General features: G+C 42.3%; 2 protein-coding genes across 2 annotated transcripts; both read right to left on the bottom strand.

Annotated features, from left to right (window-relative positions):
- Nucleotides 1-635: 635 nt before the first annotated feature.
- On the bottom strand, nt 636-2,379 carry LOC142949955 (uncharacterized). Its single transcript, XM_076091852.1, has 2 exons — nt 2,223-2,379; nt 636-1,966 (listed from the first exon to the last, which is right to left on the bottom strand). Exons 1-2 carry the CDS (start codon nt 2,377-2,379, stop codon nt 636-638), a joined length of 1,488 nt encoding a protein of 495 aa, XP_075947967.1.
- Nucleotides 2,380-12,698: 10,319 nt separating this feature from the next.
- Nucleotides 12,699-20,283, bottom strand: mogs (mannosyl-oligosaccharide glucosidase). Its single transcript, XM_076091299.1, has 5 exons — nt 20,210-20,283; nt 19,213-19,576; nt 17,667-17,890; nt 17,358-17,551; nt 12,699-16,272 (listed from the first exon to the last, which is right to left on the bottom strand). The coding sequence occupies exons 2-5, from the start codon at nt 19,559-19,561 to the stop codon at nt 14,502-14,504; spliced, it is 2,538 nt and encodes an 845-aa protein (XP_075947414.1). The 5' UTR covers nt 19,562-19,576; nt 20,210-20,283; the 3' UTR covers nt 12,699-14,501.
- Between the last annotated feature and the right edge of the window lie 606 nt (nt 20,284-20,889).

Below are 20,889 nucleotides of genomic sequence, written 5' to 3' on the forward strand. Positions count from 1 at the left end.
AGTTAAACAAACACTAAATTTGATCAAAGATGGACAGCATTATGGTCAAAGCCATAAATATATTCACCTACATTCATGTCAATAACCCTCAGTGAAGGAGTACCTTGACAGTGGTTGATATTCCGCTTAAAGAAAAGAAAAAAAACACTGACATAAACATGCGTTTTAAGAAACATAGTCCAAACCATTGCTCTAAGAATGCTAAAAGCAGAAAATAAGAATCTTAAATGGAGATATTAATAATCTGTAAGTGCAATCCATCTAGGCTCTGAGGCGATGGAGGTTGGAGCTGTCCAGGTGAAGAGGTGCTGAACAGCAGTCATGCAATGCCGCAGCAGAGAGGTTTTAGCTCTACTAACAGTAAGAGCAACAAGTCACTGTTGATCTGTTTACCGACTTTTACAACCTATGCATCTTTGCATAAAGTCAGCAGCATCAGCAGCAAGCAATAAGGCCGAAGCAGACCTCTCTCCCCTTCTGCTCCTCAAAAAAAAACTGCAATATTTGCAAAACCTCTTGTGCCAGGCATTGGCTTTGCCAGTCGAACGAACTCAGACATCAACTCGTATTTAGCTGGCTTATCTTCCAAGACGGAAAGATCCTAATATTGTATGTGTGGACACATAGCCTCGTCTTCAAATCCCCTCGGGAAGAGTGAAAGTCCATGCGCCGGTGGTCACCTGTGGCTTTATTTCCATTTTCTCCTTCTGTTTCAGGTGTACGCGTCCGTGCCGTTTTCTCTCGTCGCTCCGGGCAAACCGTTTGCCGCAGACGTCGCAGGAAAACGGCTTCTCCCCGGTGTGAGTCCTGGTGTGGGTGGTAAGGTGATCGCTACGGCTGAAACTCCGCAAACAGATGCGGCACTGGAAAGGTTTGTGGCCCGTGTGAATGCGGATGTGCCGGTTGAGCTCATCCGAGCGAGAGAAGCGCCGGTCGCAGCTCTCCATTGGGCAGGTGAAGGGTTTCTCTTTGGCTGGGCCGTGAGAGGCAGCGGGGCTCTTCCTGGCCCTGGGGGGCTTTGTCGCACGGGTGGTGTAACTTTGGGCGAAAGAATCTGGCAACAAGGAAGAATAGAGAATGGAGTCTATGGTGCTCGGTAAAGCTGGTGATGTGTATAAGGAATCACACTGATTAGATTGCTGTGGAGGTTCGGGGAAGGGTTTCAGGTTGGAGGAGAGGCCCATAGGAGGGGGTGGGAGGTAATTATTGTAAAGGGGGCTTGAGTAGCTCTGAGAACAGGTGTCAGAGAAACACGGCTCCTGTTTGATACCTCCCTCCACTTTAAACTCCATCTCTGGGTTGGGACAGATTGGGGGAAATGTGTCTAAAAGTTCCTTAACATCCATCTGCTGGTCAGGGGGGAAATCACTTGACATCGGGAAGGTTTCTGTCTGGAAACTGGTCTCCAAACAGCCAGACTTACTGAATGCTCCCCACTCGTAGCAGCTGCTTTCAAACTCATTCTTGACCACGACAGGGAAAGAAGCGGCCTCTGACTTTGGTTCATCCTTCTTCTGGTTTGGACCTCGGGAGGAGCCGAAGCTCAGCTGGGAAGTGGACGGGTCTAGAGCCTGGCTGCCGGCCTGATCATCAGCATACCTCGTGCACGTCTGGTCTGGGGAGTATAGGGGGGGAGTAGGTCCGGAGCAGGTATAGGATTGCCTCTTAACGCCGGGATCTCCAAAATTGCCGTTGCTGCTGTCCATCGGCGCAGGCGATGGATAAGTTCCCCGACTGTTGCCGCTGTGTTGCACTTCTGAAAGTGGCAGTGTGGATATACCCACAATCTCAGTGATCATATTGAGAAGTGTTTCGGTGCTGCACGGCGCTCCCTGAGATGCCTCAACATAGAAACTGCCAGAGTAGGCGAGCGAAGAGGGGGTGTAGGTGTCTTTTGGGCACTCGCAGGGGTTGAACGCAAATTCCGAGTTGGAGGCTTCGGTTTTGAGGGTTGCAGGGGTTCCTTCTGTTGAATTAGCAAGAGAGAAAACTTTGTCATCGCGAGTGTTTTATATTTGAGAATATGTGCAAATTTAACGAGGATGACAAATAGGCGTTACGTAAACATTCATGCGTATTTTGGCACAGGAATGCCTTGATAAGATGCCTTGACATACACGACTGCACGGAAAGAGTTCTCTATCTCCTGTGGTGCTCGTATTCATTATATTCAAATTCTCATGCATGCACATTTTATCGACTGTGCAAAGATGCGAACTCACCGTGGCCAAACTGGGCAGGTACCCCCCGCTCTGCATCGACGTACACCTCCTGGTTATCTTTCCGCGCGCTGTTTTCCATTCCCAGGGAAGAACTGTTGCAATTCTCAAACTGAGGGTAAAAAGAATCTTTCGCATTCAAATCCATATTGTTCAACATACTGATGCACTTAGAAGTCCGTCTCTCCCAGGGAAAAAGGTAAAAGGGGAAAATGTAAAACAAATTATACAGACGGATGTTTTCTTTCAACCCCCCTTTTGATGGTTTTCAACAAATGATCCAAAGCAGTCTGTGTTAAAAGGTGTAAAAAGCAATTAAAGGTATTCCTTTTCGTCTCTGCTCCTCGGTGGCTATTTGCTTGCTGTGGATTTCACATCAGCGACTTCCCCTCTCTCTCCTTATATACACTTTGGCAGCTCCCTCGGCCCTCCTCCCCATTCATCAGCTCCAGTGAGAGGATTCCCCGCTGCGTGTAAACTTCATGCCCATACATGGAAAGAGGATGTGACGGAGTCCCCCCTCCTCTAATCCTCCCTCCTCCCATACTGGAGCGATGGAGTCTGACGTTGCAACAAGTGGCGACCAGTGTTGGGTGGTAAAACGTTGTAATGATGGTATTTCTTTCCACAGAAACGATTTATCATTTCGATTAAAATGATATTAAACTGAAGACGGTCTCGTTTCTCTTGGTATCACCATTCACCTCTCAGAATATCACGCTGGAGGTGAAATATCTCAAACGGCGTATAGGTACCTCCACCATCCGCCGGTTTAGTTTTGACCGTCCTCTCATGGTATGAGATGTAAGACCTGGTGGAAAAGTGGACACCAGCGCTGTTTGACTGACTTGATCAATCACACTGAGGGACATTCCAGATTTTGGAGGTAAGAAGGCATGCAAACGCCAGTAATGGGAAGGTAATGAGTAATGTGACATATCAGAGAGTCTTAGTGTTGGAATACGAATAACGAAATCAGAAACGAAATACTTTTTAGGTCTTAGGTGGAAACTAAAACTTTATCATCTTTTTATAGGATATATCCTGAAGGATATAATACTCATGTAGCCTACATATACTGTATAGGTCAAATACACATTTTTGGAAACCACATTTGCAACAGGTTTGTTCCACAATAATAATACATTTTACATTTTTGTATGTTAATGTTTAACTACTTAGGCTATATTCTTAAATTATGAACATTTTATATAAACTTGTAGTATTATAAACACAGCGCTATAGTCATTCTATCACACATTTAAGAGAGATATTGAGGCCTATAGTTGTTACAGCATGTTGTAAATGCATGTAATAATAGAACACAGATAAAATATCAGAAAACGATAAGATAGCACATACTAGATATTAACATGTAGGAATATCAAGATGCTATAAATATAAATAGGCCTGTATGTGAAAGGACAGTGTGAAATCATCAGCAGTAATATTGTACCGTTGTTGTTCCTTGAAGGTCTGTGTGTTTAGCGATAATACTAGCGCCCAATGTCCAGTTCAAGTTCAAAATCAACAAACTAAAGCAACACATGACAGATAACGAAAGTACTGTAATATGCAGTAGAAAAGAGGTTGATGTTTTGCCTGACACCTGCTCTTTGTAGACCTGACAGCCAACGTTGTTGATCGGTGCGATTCAAGGTCAAATAGCTATGTGAAGCCATTGTACATTAACGAAATGTAATAAAGTAAAACAAAGGAGTACAAAAGCAACACTGAAGGATGATTAATTAAACGATTTAGAGAAAAACTCTGAGAATGTGAACAAATAATAAGATATTTTCCTAAATCAGAGTCTGTCGGGTTGTATTTGAAGTAAACAATAATTACTTCGTTTTGAAGACAAATACAAAACCAACCAGCAGTCCAGTTACTAATCTCTCCCCTGACACTTCCCTCTCTGTCCGCCTCTATCTGGGCTAGACTGCATGGCCTACATGTTTCCAGTTAAACTGAACAACTCTTCCTGGCAGTCCACCGCTTTGATTTACTTTCACAAATTCACCCCCTCTCTTGTGGTCGCTGGAAATTGTGGTCGCTTACACCATCAGGGCGAATAACTGCAAAGCCCAGTCCAAACGAACCCTTGGCCTTTGAAAGCATCGAAGGGAGTCGATAACACCCCTGAGGTGTTCAGTGGTTGAACCCAACTGTTCACATGACATTTCAACCCCCAAAGCATTTTTTCTCTCTTTCGCATCTGTTGCCGGGTGCACACCGTGGTCACACTTCCTATTACAAAAAGTCGATACTCTTTTATAGGACGTTGTGGTCTGCAGCAGACCTCTGCTCTTCCACCAGTTAGAGGTTCAGGACCATGGATAGCGACGCTGCCGCCGCATTCAGCCATGTAATCACACATGAACCAGCAGCACACGAACACTTTACTTTCACTCTACTCTCAATGGTTCCCGTGGTTCTGCATTCATATAAATGGCATTCTTTTGCATAAAATCAACGCAATCAGACTCTGGGAAATTCTAACTAACTATTAACACAATCATTTTGCATTAGTCCTATACAACATATGAAAAGGCACTACACTACAGGCACTACATGTAATTGACAGCTTTAGTTAATAGTTTCTGTTCTAGATTGAGATTTTACACACAGAACATATGACCAGCCTGTATAATCTGAAACATTTTTATGGATTAAAAAAATCCAGCAAGGCTGTTAAAATGATCTCCATTTGAACTACAACCATAAAGTACTGTTTAGATGATTGTGTAAGAAATATCATAACATTGTCTGGAGCCATTTTGCACACATAATATTAGTTTAAGTAGTAAGGAGTAGTTTTTAAGTAAGATTTGGAATGCAGGACTTGTACTCGTGATGGTGTTCTTTTTAGTGAGGTATTGGTACTTTGATTTGATTAAATTATCAAAATACTGTATATTGTTGCAGTAGCAAGAGGGCACATGGCTGTACACAAGCAAGAATGTATTGATAAACAGACCAAAGCTATAGACAATCACTACCTTCACACCATAAAAGACAGCATTTCTTCCAATAATCACAGATGTTTAACTGTACTGAAAGGACTCCTGTGAGCTTAATCCATTTGAACAGTATTTTAGGGCGATTTGCTGTGGACAAGATTCGTTATGGACAAGATTAATTGCGGATAGGAAAGCTTGTGGGCTATATTGAATAAAATATATTGTGACTACTGCAACACAAAGGCAAAGACACTATTAGACATAATACAGAGCCCGCTTGTATTAGACTACTCAAATTTAATGGAATCTTCTTCCATACTGAAGGAGCAGTGGAAAATGTATCAAAGGATCTCTGAGTCGCTGCCCTGTCATCTTTTAAGGTAGTGTATGATAATAGCATATAAGCTCTTTCATTGCAGCAGTGACATTCTCCTGAACAAATCGTTTTCACCTCAGATGTGCACTCTAATTCTAGGCCCAGAGATGTTTAGCTTTGAGGAACTGCCTCCAAGTCATCCAGAATCTATTAAAACCAATCTGATCACACAGAGTTCAGATCACGGGATGCTGTTATGATAACTGCAGTGTGGCTAACCTCTCCCCTCCATAAAATGCCACAGCAAAGGGACTAAGTAATGGATTTATGTAATGTTAGCACTTACCGACATTATAGCGCAGGGGTAACTCCATACCTGTGAAAGTTAAATGAAAGCCTTTGTTTTATTCCTTTGCATCGAAGCAATGTGAGACAGAATTCTCCTGTTTCTAAGGAATGAATATGGAGCAATACAAAGTTGCTTCCATGTTTTAACAAGGATATTGACTTCAAAAGAGGTTGAAAGTACTGGCTAAGGACAGAAGATGAAACATTTCTTTAATAAAAGGATATTTTGGCACTTCTTCTGAATGGATTATTTCAGCAAAACACAAGTGGAATGCTTTAATGTGGTCCTGACCTGAAAAGGGTCAACTTGTGGTGTGTCTTTCTAATTTAGCCAATGTAATTTGTCTGTCTCAATAAGATAACAAATTAAATCTATAAATGTAGCTATAAATGACTCATGCACATATGGCACCACCATGAATGTATGCATTTTAATCAATGTATATTTGAATGCATATTACAACATTGTAAGGCTATGATTTGAGCCAAATGCTAATGGTAGCATGCTAACATGTTCACAATGACAATGCTAACATGCTGTTTTTAAACTGATATAATGTTTAAACCAACGTTACCATCTTAGTTTAATGTGTTAGCATGCAAATATTTGCAAATCAACACTCACAAAAAGTGCAGCTGAGGCTGGTGGGAATTAGTTTGGCAGGTATTTAGTCATAAACCAAAGAATTGGACATATTTAAATTTTGACCTGATATAGAGGTCAGAGGATCACCAAAGTGATTACAGTTTATTCTGAGGGGAGCTTGAATGTGAGTAGCAAATTTCATGGCAATCCATCCAACAGTTGGAGAGTAGAGACGTTTCACTCAAAACCACGAATGTCAACCTCATGGTGGCGTTAGAAGAAAAGTCCATCGTCCATCATCTGGGATCCATGAATGTCTGTATAGAGGTTTGTGCTTATCCATCCAGCACATGTTGAGATATTTCACAGGATAAGTGTAAACCTTGACCTGCTGGACCAAAGCGACGGAACTTCAGACTGACATTGAAATCCCTGGAGCCACGATAGTAGCATGGCTAAAAATGCTCATGCACAGCAAAAGTACAGCTCCCTTTACATATAATAAATCCTGTGTTTTTCAAAGTACAGTAGTTTATTCACAGCATGCCTAAACATATCAATGTCCTGACAATTGCAGACCCACTCTGACTTGCATTTAAACTGTCAAACAGAAAACATTTCAGTTTTTGTTGATTACATTTCTCCAGCTGATTTGATTGTGTGCTTGATACCCAATATTATTTTCATAACAGCAGTGGATGTTTTGTGCCCCAGGGAGAGGTAAATACTGTTCTTTATGCTGCATATGTAACCCCATGGCCGTGTTATTTTCAGGTTCACTCCTGGACAGGGTGTGGGAGTGTTGCTTGCAGGTGGGTGCCTGATAGAGTTGAAGAGGCAGTGAGGACTGACTGCCCTCTGAGATCACCGCTTGCAAGATGCAGGGCGGTTATGTCTGTTCTATATTTTCTTATTTTGACTTTTAATATTATTCTTCAGTGTTCCTTGGTGTTTTAGTAGGAAAGAGGGCTGCTATGCTGTCATCAATAAGCTAATCTGTAAACTGTATTAAGGTTTTGTGAAACATAACCACAAACGACATATATAAAAAGCATCACCTTTCACAAGATGATTCTACGTATACGGTCTGCTTCACATAAAGCTGATACATATCTAAGGACAGAATCTATGAGCTGTGGTATGTTGTTGAGTTTGCAAAACTGTGCAGCAGTCAAGTTATTTACAAAAACTAAAAGCACATCAATGGATCATATTACATCTAATTTGGGTTCTGTCCATGTTAGAGTTTAGACTTTCAACTCCCCATGAGAATGAAAAGCAGATCATCATTCTGGTTTAAAACAAATCAGATGTGGAGTGGAAGACTTTTACCCACTATTGAAAATCAGTAGCCAGTCTCTGTTCATCTATGGATTTGCTATTGGAATTCTAAATTCAGTGTAGAGTACAGCTCCACTGTTTTCTATTTCCTGAGAGATATTAAACCCAGGCTAGCTTTTGTCTCAAGACTGTAAGAATTGAAGTGTCAGCTGATTCTGGCATTGCATCCACATTACTACAAAAAAACAATCATTTTGTACTTATAATTCTGATTTTAACATGAAATATATCTCACTTGATGTACAGTAGCTTCTCAAAGTCTCAATGCCTTGGCATTTTGTCAACCAACTATGCAACCCACACTGTTTGAGAGTAAATAATAGAAGAACCTTATCCATACCAGGAAATCCACTGAGATGCAGAGGCTGCCATTTGCTGTTTGAAATGAAAAAGCATTTCAAACCATCAGTGATCTGGAGAGGTTACACAGGAAATACTGTGATGGTTCTCCAAGACAACAACATAAATAAGGTAGGCTATAGCTTTGCCTGCATCTAATATAATAACTAGATGCATATAGAACATAGAGTACATGCATTTACAGCCTCAAGTGCTGTGTTGTACTTTCGACTAATGCCAAAGTTTGTGGATGCAAAGCAGATTTTTTTTGAGCAATCCTTAGAAAGCCAGGGTTGCACAAGAGCTGGAGAAATCCATCTGCCTCCCCCAAATCACATTCTGACATGTCTCACAGTCAAATCTCCCCCCAAGGCGCTAGATGAGGGAACATCTTCAATCTAAACCTGGATACAATAGGGCCTGTAAGACACCGCAAAAATGGATTGGGAGTGCTAAAACCACAGAAACCTCTGCCGGAAACACGACTTTCTATAAATACAAGATACTCGCCTCAGCTGCCAAGTTCGTTATTTTCTCTCCCTCTCTCTCTCTCCCTCTGTCATGTTGGGCTCTGCATAGTTATATATACTACATCATCATTCAAACGCTGGGCAATTGAAAGACAAATAGCACAAATAAGAAAAATAAAAGCAGCGGAAGCGTGGTTCTTCTTTTGGAGGAACATCTCTCTCCTGCTCTTCCTCTGAGAGTGGGAGTGGGTTAGGGAAGCCCGGTACCAGGCCCCGATGCTGCTGTTGCTGCTGTTGGTGTGGCAGGTTTCCCGTGTGATCCAAAAATACTTTCGCACTCGCCCACTTTGGTCCCCAGCCGCCTGTACTCTTTGGTTCTACAACAGGGATGGCTGAGAATCGCATTCAGCTCTCCAATCGTGATTGCGGAATGCCCCAGTGTTTCTTTAACCATGCCCCCAGACTCCTCCACACACATTGCACTCGCATGGCACCCACCTTGCCCTCTTCTCTGCTGGATCCATTGCTTGCAGCACTCCGACTGATCCAGCTACTGTACCTGCTGTTACCTAACTGCTTGGACATTTTTTTAAGAGAAATCTGTAAAATAGGACAGTGAATTTTCCTATTTTGACATGTTTGATTCAAACTAAAAAAATGTCTTCACTCCCAGATAACTGACAGAATGTTATAACAGTAGATAACGTGTCAAAATGCAAATATAAAGCTTATGTGCAGATGCAACACAATCCCCTGAGAGTGAAGCTCAATAACATCCACTACACAAAATCCTTATCACTCAACATATATGACAACTATACCAACTAAAGTAAATATCATATTCTAGTCTCTGACTCATCTGCACCCACACCTATATATATATAATTGTATGTGTTGCATTGACACCACAACATGTAGGAAAATATATGATTGTTAAGAATCAGATGCACATTCAGTCATTAAGGGGACATGCAGTGCAAACAGATTCAAACAAATAGCTAACAGCAGACATGTGAGGAAACAGATGAAGAATGTTAAGAGCTTGCAGCTAACAAAAGTAACTATGGAAACGGCCAGCTCTACATTGCACTAGCTTCCACAGCTCTCTCCAGAAATAAAAACTGTTGGGCTAAGAGCGAATCAGGTAAAGACAAAAGATCCCGGGTGAACCTATTTATAGTGGGCCTTACATAACATACATAGACCTATGTTGGCTGAGGCAGGTTTGGTGCTCAACAGCAAGCTTCTGGGGGGCAAAGGCAGGGTACAGAGAGCCAGAGATGCTGGATCCTGGAGGGTATTTTATAGGGGAAAAAAACAAAGTATAAACAGCAATTAGGCCAGTGTGGATGATGATGCTGATGGCAACCAAATTAAAAAGAGGAATGACGGCTTTCTGTTTTGATGTCAGGGAGAACAAACACTGTTACACAGTCCTGGGAGGGCAGTGATGTCAACGCCGGAGTTCCACAAACAATATTAACAGGCAGTCAGCAGATGAAAATTGACACATTAAGAAATTCATAGCCATGAGGCTCGAGGGATACACAAAGACAGAAAATGGATAAATTGATACGTCACGAGGAGCAGACGTTCATAGCCAGTTTGTTCAAAGGCTTGCTTATTTGTATCAGAGGCAAAAAAGTTGTGTCAAAGGAGAACACACACACACACACACACACACACACATGCACACGCACACGCACACACATTATACTGTGGCCTCAGGACAAAACATCTGACATCTCCAGTGAGACAATATGAACATATAAGCCCACATACGCACAGAAAACCTATGTGAGCCACTCTAATGTAGCAGCAGTGATCATCTAGAAATACAGCCTGCCACCATATCTTAAATCCAAATTGATCCATTAGCATAATTATCCACTTACACTGCTTTAATTCCAAGTAGCTCTCCATTGTAAGTAAAATGATAGCTAAGCTGTATTCAAAAAGCCTCTTTTCCACTCACAAATGCCTTATTAATTAGCTCCCTCTAGCACAAGTTCCCAGTAATTACATTCAATATAGCAGTCAGTGCTACAAGGGGGGTATTTCCAGCAACTATTAAGACAACTTTATAGTTACTCTGCAGATGTATAATGATTTCTAGCATAAAAAATATCCTACTTCAACACGCAGCAGCGGTGGACACTGCATTCTCTCCATGTTCACTGCATTCTCTAGCAAATTCATTGGTTGTAGGTCATCACAAAATATTCACTGTATCGAAGCTCTGATAAGGTTGGGATGATATGTAAATGAATACTCCCTGACTCATCTGTTTATTATGCAGTCACATTAGTTAGCTCTGATGCTGTTTGGCTATTATCCCATCTCACTGTGAAAAAAGGGTCTTGGGTGAGGGGGATGGATTGCGCAGTGAGTGCTTTAGTCACACAGATTGTCCGCACTCTTCAAAGAAATAAATGCATTTTCGACTGTAGTTGCATTGAGGGGATGTGGAAGCCATTTCCTCTGAGAGGAACAGAGAAAGGCAGAGGATATGGCTCATCTGTGTCCAAATCCCTTGATACCGTGCTTTGCGTTAACAGGTCAAAGGGCCAAATGATGAGCTTGTGTCTCCCACGACTGAGCCCGAAAGCAATCATTGCACACTGATACATCATACACCGGTTTTTAACATCGAAACGATTTAGCCAAGCGAACGTTTCACAATGTTGAAAAATTTTAAAAGATGGATTTCAAGCCTTTTCCAAGATGCAAACGGGTGCGGTGTATATTTGTGTTGCTGTTAATCCACGGTATCTATCGTGAATCCTGAATAGAAATACTGCAGCTTCTAATAAATGTAGTGAAGCTACCGCTCTTCTGCTGTTCTGCTAACTGATAGAGGTACTATTTTTATCCATGAAACCTTAATGCACCATGCTAAGCCATCAACTATACAACTGCACATCTAGCCCATTCAAAGGATTCATAAAAGTCTAGAGGTTGGAACCCAGTGGTCATGTAAACAGACAGAGAGAACCCTTAGCAGTGCTCCCAGTCTCTATGTTTTATATTTGGTGTCAAAGTATTAATAAGAACATTGCCACTGTATGCCCTGGTGTGTGAATCTATGTCAGCACATGTCAAGGAGTGAAAAGAATTTGCCATCTATATACTCTCTATGCCTTTTGATTTTAGCTAATTAAGCACCAGGACCACACAGCAACTGTGCTCCATGGAAACCATGTAAAGAAGCAGATTGACGTCAGCTCGAAGCCTTCGAATGTGCCGTCTGACAAAAGAAAGACAGGGCTGCTGTACTTAAGGTCACAGCAACTGTCTGCTCTGACTGACAGGAAGGCTGACATCTTTACAGAACAGGTGAGGAATAATTGACTTGCCAGCTGAATGAAATATCACGTAATGTCAATACTTTACATTACATGCAAAATGGGGAGAGTGCATGTCTATAGCTGGAACTGGAGGTAGGTCTCAAATCAATGAAATCCCTGCTGTTAAAGCTGTACATTGGGTATGAAGATAACATACCTTGGCTCTCCACTATACTGTTAAACGTTCATTCAATATTACAACTCTTAGATCTAAAGCTTATTGCCATTTTGGGGCAATATGCATCCCTAGGCATTTGTGTGTTAGAAAGATTTGAAAAATAAAGGAGAAGGAGCCTGCGATGGGATTTCAACTACCGGCAATAAGAGCAACTTTATTAATGCAAGATTATACTTACTATCCAAAATATACAATGTGAACACATTGTACAATCCTACCCGTGTTGACTGATGATGCATTAATCACACATGTACTGTAACATGAATTTAAAATGCAGTTCTAGACACAGATGTTCTATGTTAAGTTAATGAAGGACAAGGATTCATTGATTGTGTTTGCAAAGGATTACAGAGTCAGCTGACACTTGTATCCACAGCAACTCACGAGTAGAGATAGAATAACCACCAATCATCAGAGGCCCGTGTAAAGGTGTGTTCGGCTCTGAGCTGCGCGTTATGAAGGGAGGACGGGTCAGGTAGAGGGTTCATTTCTGGTCTGTTGCATTTCAAGCAGAGATTGTAGCTTTCTGCTTAGATTCAATGAATCATTTGCACCAACATTACCAAAAAACAAACAGTATGACAAAAGAAAATTATTCAAACCATTTATTGTTTTTAACAAAACAAACCAATGTCACAGTCAATGTTGTATTCCCTGCCAGTCAAACCACAGGCTGTGTGTACAAAACATGGCTGCTTTTAGAAGCAGTCGTTTTAAAAATGTTGAGCAACACTGTATAGAACTTTTTTTTTTTTTTTTTAAAGACTGTGATCAAACAATTACATATCAAAAAGACCAATCACTAAGACAAAGGACAGAGGATTTAAAGAGAGATGACACAATAGAGAATAATGGCTCTCAATCATTTTCCCAGAGAGAGAAATCTAATAAAAGTTGTTCCTATGCAGCACCACACATACGGTGTGGAGGCATGAACCCTCCCTGAGAGAGGTGCACCTGCGGTCTCCTGCGTATTTAAGAGCCGTCTTGATTTTCCATATCAAAAAGTTACCATGTGAAACAATGAAGTTGCATGTGGGATATGACCTCATTAAAAAGGACCTCTCCAAATTAGGTATATAGTGTGCAGTTGTCACTAATGTGTTGGTGTTCGGTATGAAGCACTTGGTATACAGAAGAACTACAGCTGAGAGTGCTACTCTCAGCTTTTGTAGCTGTGGGTTGCAATGCCGCATAAAACTTCTTGTTCTTATCGCTTGTGTTACGTTTGTAAAAGTGAAAACATGAGTTCAGAGGATGTTGCGGATGAGGATCATTTACAGTGCACATTTCAGATATTTTCCGGCGTATTCAGCGGGAGAGAGGCAGTTCCAGGCTGCTGCTGCAGCGGGGAGGATGAGGCCGGCGGGGATCGTCCAGAATCTGAGCTGCCGAGAGCAAACACCGACTGGTGGTGCCTTTGCTCAAATTGCCCTCCGATGCCGACAGAAACGGAATCATTCTGCTGTAATGAATGTCAGCGTGGGCAGTCAGAGAGACCGAGCTGTGTGTGCGTTTAAATGCATGAAAGTTTCCCTCCTCCCTCAGACAGAGGTGTGCTGGAGACCTTCTTCGGGATTTAATGGTAGAAGGAGTGAGGGCCGCCAACGAGCTGCTACATCGGAAAGCCGGAGAGGCAGAGACACAGTGGGGGGGGGGGGGGAAACCAGCTTAAAGAGTCGGCATATTTTCACATCCAACTCTGTGAATTAAGGATTTATTTTGACCAAATCAGTGGCTGATTGTTGGACAGTGGAAAGACCAACCCAGACATGTTTGGTGAGTTGTATTTTGTTTCTATTTAGTTTAAATAAAGTGTGTTTTACGATGAGTTAACAAGGCAATTAAGCTCGTCTTCGTTCGGTGTAAAAGAGAAACTTCAGAAGGTGTCCGGTTGTATTTTTTGGTTTATGTGTAAGAATATTTTCTTCATTGACGTTTGAGAGTTTATTCTGTAAATTCATCAGACGTAGCGAAAACTGGGGCACACACTGGGGAATATATTTAAGTGGACTACTTTTACCATCAGCACTGATTGGAAGTCCACATAAAAAAAAAAGGTGGCGAATGTTCCTTTGAAGTGTTTCCTTAATGCATCTTGAGTATATAACCCAAGCACTAAAGACAGGGCTTGGCTACACATAAAGTAAAGACAGGGTAGCTGCACTTAAACTCGTTTGACATTGTGAAACCTGGTATTTTAATTAATGGTTAAGTGTGGCAATGAGATCATAAATGCCTATTTTTCAGCTGGATCTTATAATTGCAGTTTGTCGAGTTTCATCAACCAGACAAGACCCATTGTATTTACACCTGATCATGATGTTGTTTCAATCACATCCAGACAGATGAAGGCCAGTATCCTAGAAAACATGACATGAAGCCAACAGTTCATCAGTACTGCTCAGCCATCATTAACACTGTCAGGGCCGACCAGCCGGTGAAGGGGTGGCTTCCTTGGCCCCTACCAGTGCTGTCATTGTACTGTTCCCAGATATACCCTGTTTCAATATACTGTCTATAAACATTATTGACGATGTTAGTCCTGAGTTCCTCATAAAGAGCAGCTGCCTTCTCTTGGTGCGGCCCTTCCGTGTTGCTGTAGTGGTGCAGGGCTCGGACTGCCAAGTAGTTGATGTTAATCCATATCGGTCCCCTCCAGTAGGGGGCGTCATGCTCCGTGTTTCGCTTCATGTACATTGGATCGGCTTTAGAAATTGAACGCAGGCCGTAGGGTGTCCACAGCTTATTGGAGTCTCTCATGTCGCGGAAGATGTGTTCTAGTTTGGGTGAATCCGGTGTAAGAATGTGCAGCAAGAAAGGAAACAAGCTAACGTAACCCAAAGCGTTAACGTACTGGAGCTTGGGGGCCCGGCGGACGGAGCGCACGAGGCGCGCCACGGGGAACTGGTGACGAGGTTGTCCGGGAGGCACGTACACCTTCTCCTGCTGCAGGGACACAGCCTGGGTGTGGTTGCCAAAGTCACTGAAAGCACGAAGCTGATCCGACCAGTGGAGCTCATTCAGTAGGTCGTTGTCACGGAGCACCTGGTGGGACAGCTCGTAATCGTGATGGGGCTCGCCGAGAAGCCGAGCTACACTTGCCATGATGCCGGAGGCCAACGCCATCCAGCAGTGTAAATCTACATGGCGCTCATCTGCTGACGGATGAGAGGCCCGGGGGTAGTCGTCTAGCCCAGAAGTCAAGGTCTTGGGATTGAGGAAAAGATTTGTGTCCTTGTCGCGCCCACGCCAGCGGTAGGAGTTTGGTAGAGGCCCCGTCTGAGTGGTGTTGTACCAGTCGAACCAAGTTTTCAGTCGGGGGAAAAGCCGCCGAAGGAAAGGCAAAGTCGGTCGAGATGCCGGCTTCTCTGGATTTGACGAGAGCTGTTCGATAAGCTCCTGAAGAGCTAAGAAAAGTGTCGGCGGGTTGGCGTTCTCGTTGCGCTGAACTACAAACTCAGCTGGGACTTTACTGCGAGCCTCGTCTCCCAGGATCTGCTCGCGTGGGATCCAGCCCTCCATATTCATCAGGTCTATCCAGTGGGAAATCGCCTCCCTTGTCACATGGGGATCCCACTTGCTCAGCAGCAGCTGGTGAAAGCCCTCGTCCCAAAGGAACCCTCTCGGAAAGAAAGAGCGCGATGGTACGGCGGTGAACAAAGCGCCTTCTGGGTACAGGAGCGGGTACTCATTGTAGGCTGACTGTACCACAGACTGGCCATGGAAGTAGCCCATTCCACCCAACATGTTGCTGAGCGCTGCCTTGCCAAACTTAACGTGTGCCTGGCTAAAACCTTTGCTTTCGAGGCCAAATATCTTCTCGAACTTTGAGTCGAACTCGGCTTTCCTCCTCTCCAGCTCCTGAGTCATGACTGAGCCCACGAGCTGGTTGGGACGGCTGTGGAAGCTCCCGGACTCAAACAGAACTTCGATCTGGAATGGCGTCTGGACGGTCACCTGGTGAACCACGAAGTCACTCTCTTTCCGCGTGTCGGCGGCTTTCTGTTGGTTTTGGTGGTGGGGGGGCTTGTAGGTGTCTACGGCTATGTAATGCCTTTTCTCACCAGAAGGAGAGCTGTAGACAAACCTACGGTTCAGACTTTGCTTCACAATGTCGGTCAGCTTCTCCAAGCCAGGAGAGACAGTCTGAAGATAGTTGTAGCTGGAAAGAAAATAAACTGTTGTTAAGATTATTGAGTTTATATATTGTGTTATTATTGTGTTTTAAAATGATGTGAAATCAAAGCAATCGCATCATCTTTAAAGTCGTCTATCTCAACTGCACTAGCTATGTTAGTGAAGCCTAAGCACACTGTGTCATAACCTGAGTCCCAAAAACATGTACTGGTGAGGTTAAGTGACCATGTTAAACCCCACATATAGTTCAACAACCATCTTTCTACAATAAGCTATAATGCAAACAATTCTTAGAATTCCTATCAGTGCATACTGTACCTTTATATTTTTCTATGCTGTCTTCTCAAGCCCTCGTGAAAGTCTGAAGAGTCCTGATCCACTCAGTACAAAAAATACTGAAAGGGTGCATATCACCCTTCTTTCTTCACTAATTAACCGACAGTTGTGCCATTTCACAAAAAGCTAAAAGAGTCCTTATGGAAAGGAGCTGCTTTTCAGATGGTATATTTAACATATATCTGCTATAATGTTTATCAGCACGTTCAAAAAACTCTCAGAATTAAGAAAACCTAATTCCTCCAGTGTGTTTTTCGATTAACAAATTGATGAAACAAAGCTACAAATCCTGCTTTTGCTGCCATCTAGTGGTCGGAGTTATTGTATTTCTTTTTACCAATGTCGTTATGTCTATAAACATTCACTAACAACATGACATTACTACAGAGTATCATCAGAGGACTGATACTGGGACTCAGGAGAGGTGCAACAGACTTCAGGGTCATTCAAATAGTGCTATTTTTTGTCATGCATCTTTTCCTCATATGCAGCTTAAATGTCCTCTGTTCAGCTCTGCTATATGTCAACGTCTTCTCCCTTTTCTATTGACATTTATCTACACGTGACTTTTCCTGCACTCACTGATTGATAATTGAACTATTGGGATCAGCATTGCAAAACAGAACAATATTCTGTGAAAGAAAACAACCAATTGTTGCAGGTGATAACCCCCAAACTGACTATAGTATGCTTCCTCCAGCTGCCTTGTCTATGATCACTCTCTTTTCAAACTGCTGCCGACTTAACCATTCACTCCTGTATTTATGCACTTACCTTGCATATTTGGCACTGGATAATTCCCCGGTAACCGGCTTCCGGAAGGTGATCTTAAAGTTTCCAAGCTCCTCTGAGGAACCAGTGATGGATGCGAGGCGGTTTCTATCCTCAACGTGAGCCTCCAGGGAGCCCTGGGTGTCCGCTGCTGTGTAAAACAACAGGGAGATGACTGGCGCTTGAGGGGCCGAGCTCTGGTGGGTAAAGACAAAAAGCCTACAATTATCACAACTTAACAATAGACATTTTTCATTTGGGTCACGTTTGGGAACATCTGCTCAAAAGGCTGAATGAACAGTCAGTACTCACATGCTGTTTAGCAGTGACCCTCCATGTCCAGTCTCCTCCGTGAGCCCCTCCCATCCTCTTGACAAACTCTGTCGTCAGTGTGAAGTCGTTGTCGCGGATTTCCTGGACGCCAAAGGTGATGCCATCATGCATCATCCAGCCATAGCCTTGCAAACGATCCCCTTGCTCACAGATGTGCCTCAGGTTTACATCCATGTCGGCAAACTGACGCATCCACATCATACCTGGGGAGACATAACGATGGAAGTTATTTGGTTGTATTGTACACCACAGAGGAAGCACAAATATTTCATTTGGAAAATAATAACTAGTCAGCTGTCTCACAGAAAAAAAAGGTAAATCACAAAACTCACTGGATACATGCAGCAAGTTACCGGCCAACTGGGTTTTGGGAACAGCAGTTCTGAACTAAGTGTTGGTACTCAATATTGGCAAATGTAGCCCACTTTATGCTGTTACCTAATAAACAATGTTGGTCGTCCAAATTGACTGACCGGGTAAACAGCTCTAGGGACTGAAGCCAAAATTTACTTGAATTTGTCAAGTGCCTGAGCTCGTTTCCCACCATTTCCCCAATCTAGTGCAATTAAACATTAAAGATCTGATTAGCGCTACGAAGCAAATGTTTTTGTGAGTGCAAACTATTTAATATTAAAAAGGGAAAATCCACCTCAAAACAGACTGCAGTGTGCCAATGATTTGAGACATGATTCTACTGTGGATATGAAAATAAAGACAGCATCAACAACAGAGAAAACTGTCTATGTATACATTTATAGTTATATACACACATATATAGTTATATACACACATATATAGTTATATACACATATACAGCTATATACACATGTACACATATACAGCTATATATACATGTACACATATATAGTTATATATACATACATATATACAAATACATACATAATATACATACACAAACACATTAAACATTGTCGGGGGTTTTGGTATTATAGTGGTACATTTAACATCCAGGTCTCCTGAGACACCATGTTGTTTATAGCTTCACCATTCCATAACATGAAGGAGCTCTGGATTAAAATTGATGCTTTGTTTTATGTCAATTTCCCAAATATTCTACCTGATATATTTAGTATCTTTAGAAACTTAAGGAACTCTGCTAGAATGTTAAATGAAGCTCAGTGTATTGCACAGCAGCATCAGTAGGGTTTAAGAGGTTAAACGTGTATTTTCATATTAATCTGAGTGAACAATGCTCCTTTACTTGCTTTGTCATCAAAGCCAACAAGTCTGAAATATGAAAACGTTTTCATATTTAACAAAAAAGTTAACTTTACATATTTAACAAAAAAGTTAAGTTGGTTTGGATTTTCCCTTTAACTCTTCCACCACAAATTAGGAGCAGATTCCTGAAGACAATGTTTTTAGATGTGCCTTTTTTCTGTCTGTAACTATGTGTTCTAGCCCTTGGGTAAAAAGATTCTTATTCTCAAAAGGGATTCTCCTGGTTAACTAAATCAAACATAACCGGCACAGCTTCAGCTCCACACTGAACGTGTCAGCCTACCTGCCACAATGGACCTGGGACTCCTTGTTTTCATGCCGAAGTAGACCTGAGGCCTGTATGAGCCCCAGAACCTCTCGGCAGAGACCTTGGCACTGCTGCTGTTGGCATCCAGGACAGGAGGGGACGGGTGCAGGGTCACCACCCGTTTGGCCAGGCTTGATCGCATGTGGAGGGCGTAAAAGAACCAGACCAGGCTGAATATGCCAAGACCAATGGAGATGTTGATGAAGACTTTGCCAATATCAACTTTCTTTTTCTTCTCTTTTCGGGGAAATGCAGGGGGCTTCTCGTCTTTCCGCAGAAGGGGAACAGCTTCACCGGTCACCACCCTCTTCCTCTGCCTACCCATCCTGCCCTTCTGAAGCTGGAGACAACAGGGAGGAAGACATTTGTATTTAATAGTCTACCTTTGTGTGTGGCAGTGTCAATGAAAACTGGGAGGGATCTGAAGCTCTGCACTTATCAAGCAACAAACTGATTTGTGCTTTTGCCCTTTATAAAGAAATAATAATGCATACAAAAATATGACTTGACTTCCTTGTGTGCGGGCTTGTTGTACTTGTACAATACAGAATCTGACCGCTATCATAATAATAACCTAGATCGTCCTCATCGTTCCTGTTGTGAGTATGAGCTGTAACGTACGTTAAGATCACGTCACATCAGGCTGTTAGGTTAACATTGCAAGGAGTATGATGGCAGGACACGTGCTAATTAAACTCTGCTTCTATGCAAAGTGTTTCCAATTTAATTAACGTTAAGTAGTAATCACCTACACCCGTTTTAACCAGAACACATCCAGTTGGTAAATCGCCACTCCGCCCCGGCAATACGTTGCCTGCAGGTTGCACGCTTCTCGTTTGTCATGCTAACGTTCCTTTTTAGCGAAACCGACCGGTTGTGGCAATATAAAGTGGCTTTAATTGGTAAGGAAATAGAAAATACGGCGAAGGTCGACCGTTTTAGCTTGATGTTCATTGAGTAAATAGACACTAACCTGTCAAAGTACCAGAATCTCAGCTGCTCATTCTACGTTGCTAGCTTACTAGCCACTTCCTGGTTGGCAATTTTCTTTTCTTTGACAACGTCATGGCCCGCCCTTCTCTGCCTATGATTGGCTAGTACCTGTTGCCTTCGTAGGCTCTGGGTTGGATTGGTTAGGTTTTGGCAAGAGGCGCGAGATTGGTTAGGATACAGAGGCCCTACTCAGAGCAGAGTAGGGCGGGTCATGCCTTCACCATTCTAGGAAACAAAAATATCACTTGTTTTCACTGACGTGTACTTTTTTATTAAACACTATACATGCAGTATAGAGGGGATAGTATACAAACAGAACAATAACAAGAGCCAGGGGTAAATCACACTACACAAGAGTATTATAAAACCTACAGCCTTTTTTTCAGCCGAATTAGAAAGTAGTTTTATATAATGTATACAACATCCTTCAAGAAAACCACAAAATTCGATTTTCTATTGTTGAATTTACATTTATAAGAAGAAGAAAAAAATTGCCAACATAACCACATTTATTTAAAAAAATATATTTGTCTTTTCTTGGATTTTTGAAAACCACCTCATTCACCCACAATGATCAAATACGTCTTTAAAGATATGATTAATGACATCTTCAAGGGTCAGAATTTCTTGGAGTGAGATCAATGTCAACATACATAGGTT

The sequence above is a fragment of the Anarhichas minor genome, unplaced genomic scaffold, assembly GCF_050575085.1.
Source record: "Anarhichas minor isolate MPS153535 unplaced genomic scaffold, ASM5057508v1 ptg000014l, whole genome shotgun sequence".
Taxonomy (NCBI): domain Eukaryota; kingdom Metazoa; phylum Chordata; class Actinopteri; order Perciformes; family Anarhichadidae; genus Anarhichas; species Anarhichas minor.

Bases quoted from the DNA above. Each gene is read 5' to 3' on its own strand.
- LOC142949955 (XM_076091852.1), bottom strand. From the start codon at position 2,379: ATGTTGAACAATATGGATTTGAATGCGAAAGATTCTTTTTACCCTCAG. The intron at 1,967-2,222 runs GTGAGTTCGCAT...CTAATTCAACAG, and splicing joins ACCTGCCCAGTTTGGCCACG to AAGGAACCCCTGCAACCCTC.
- mogs (XM_076091299.1), bottom strand. From the start codon at position 19,561: ATGGGTAGGCAGAGGAAGAGGGTGGTGACCGGTGAAGCTGTTCCCCTT. The intron at 17,891-19,212 runs GTAGGCTGACAC...ATGTCTCCCCAG, and splicing joins TCCCAGGTCCATTGTGGCAG to GTATGATGTGGATGCGTCAG. The intron at 17,552-17,666 runs GTGAGTACTGAC...TTTACCCACCAG, and splicing joins GGGTCACTGCTAAACAGCAT to AGCTCGGCCCCTCAAGCGCC.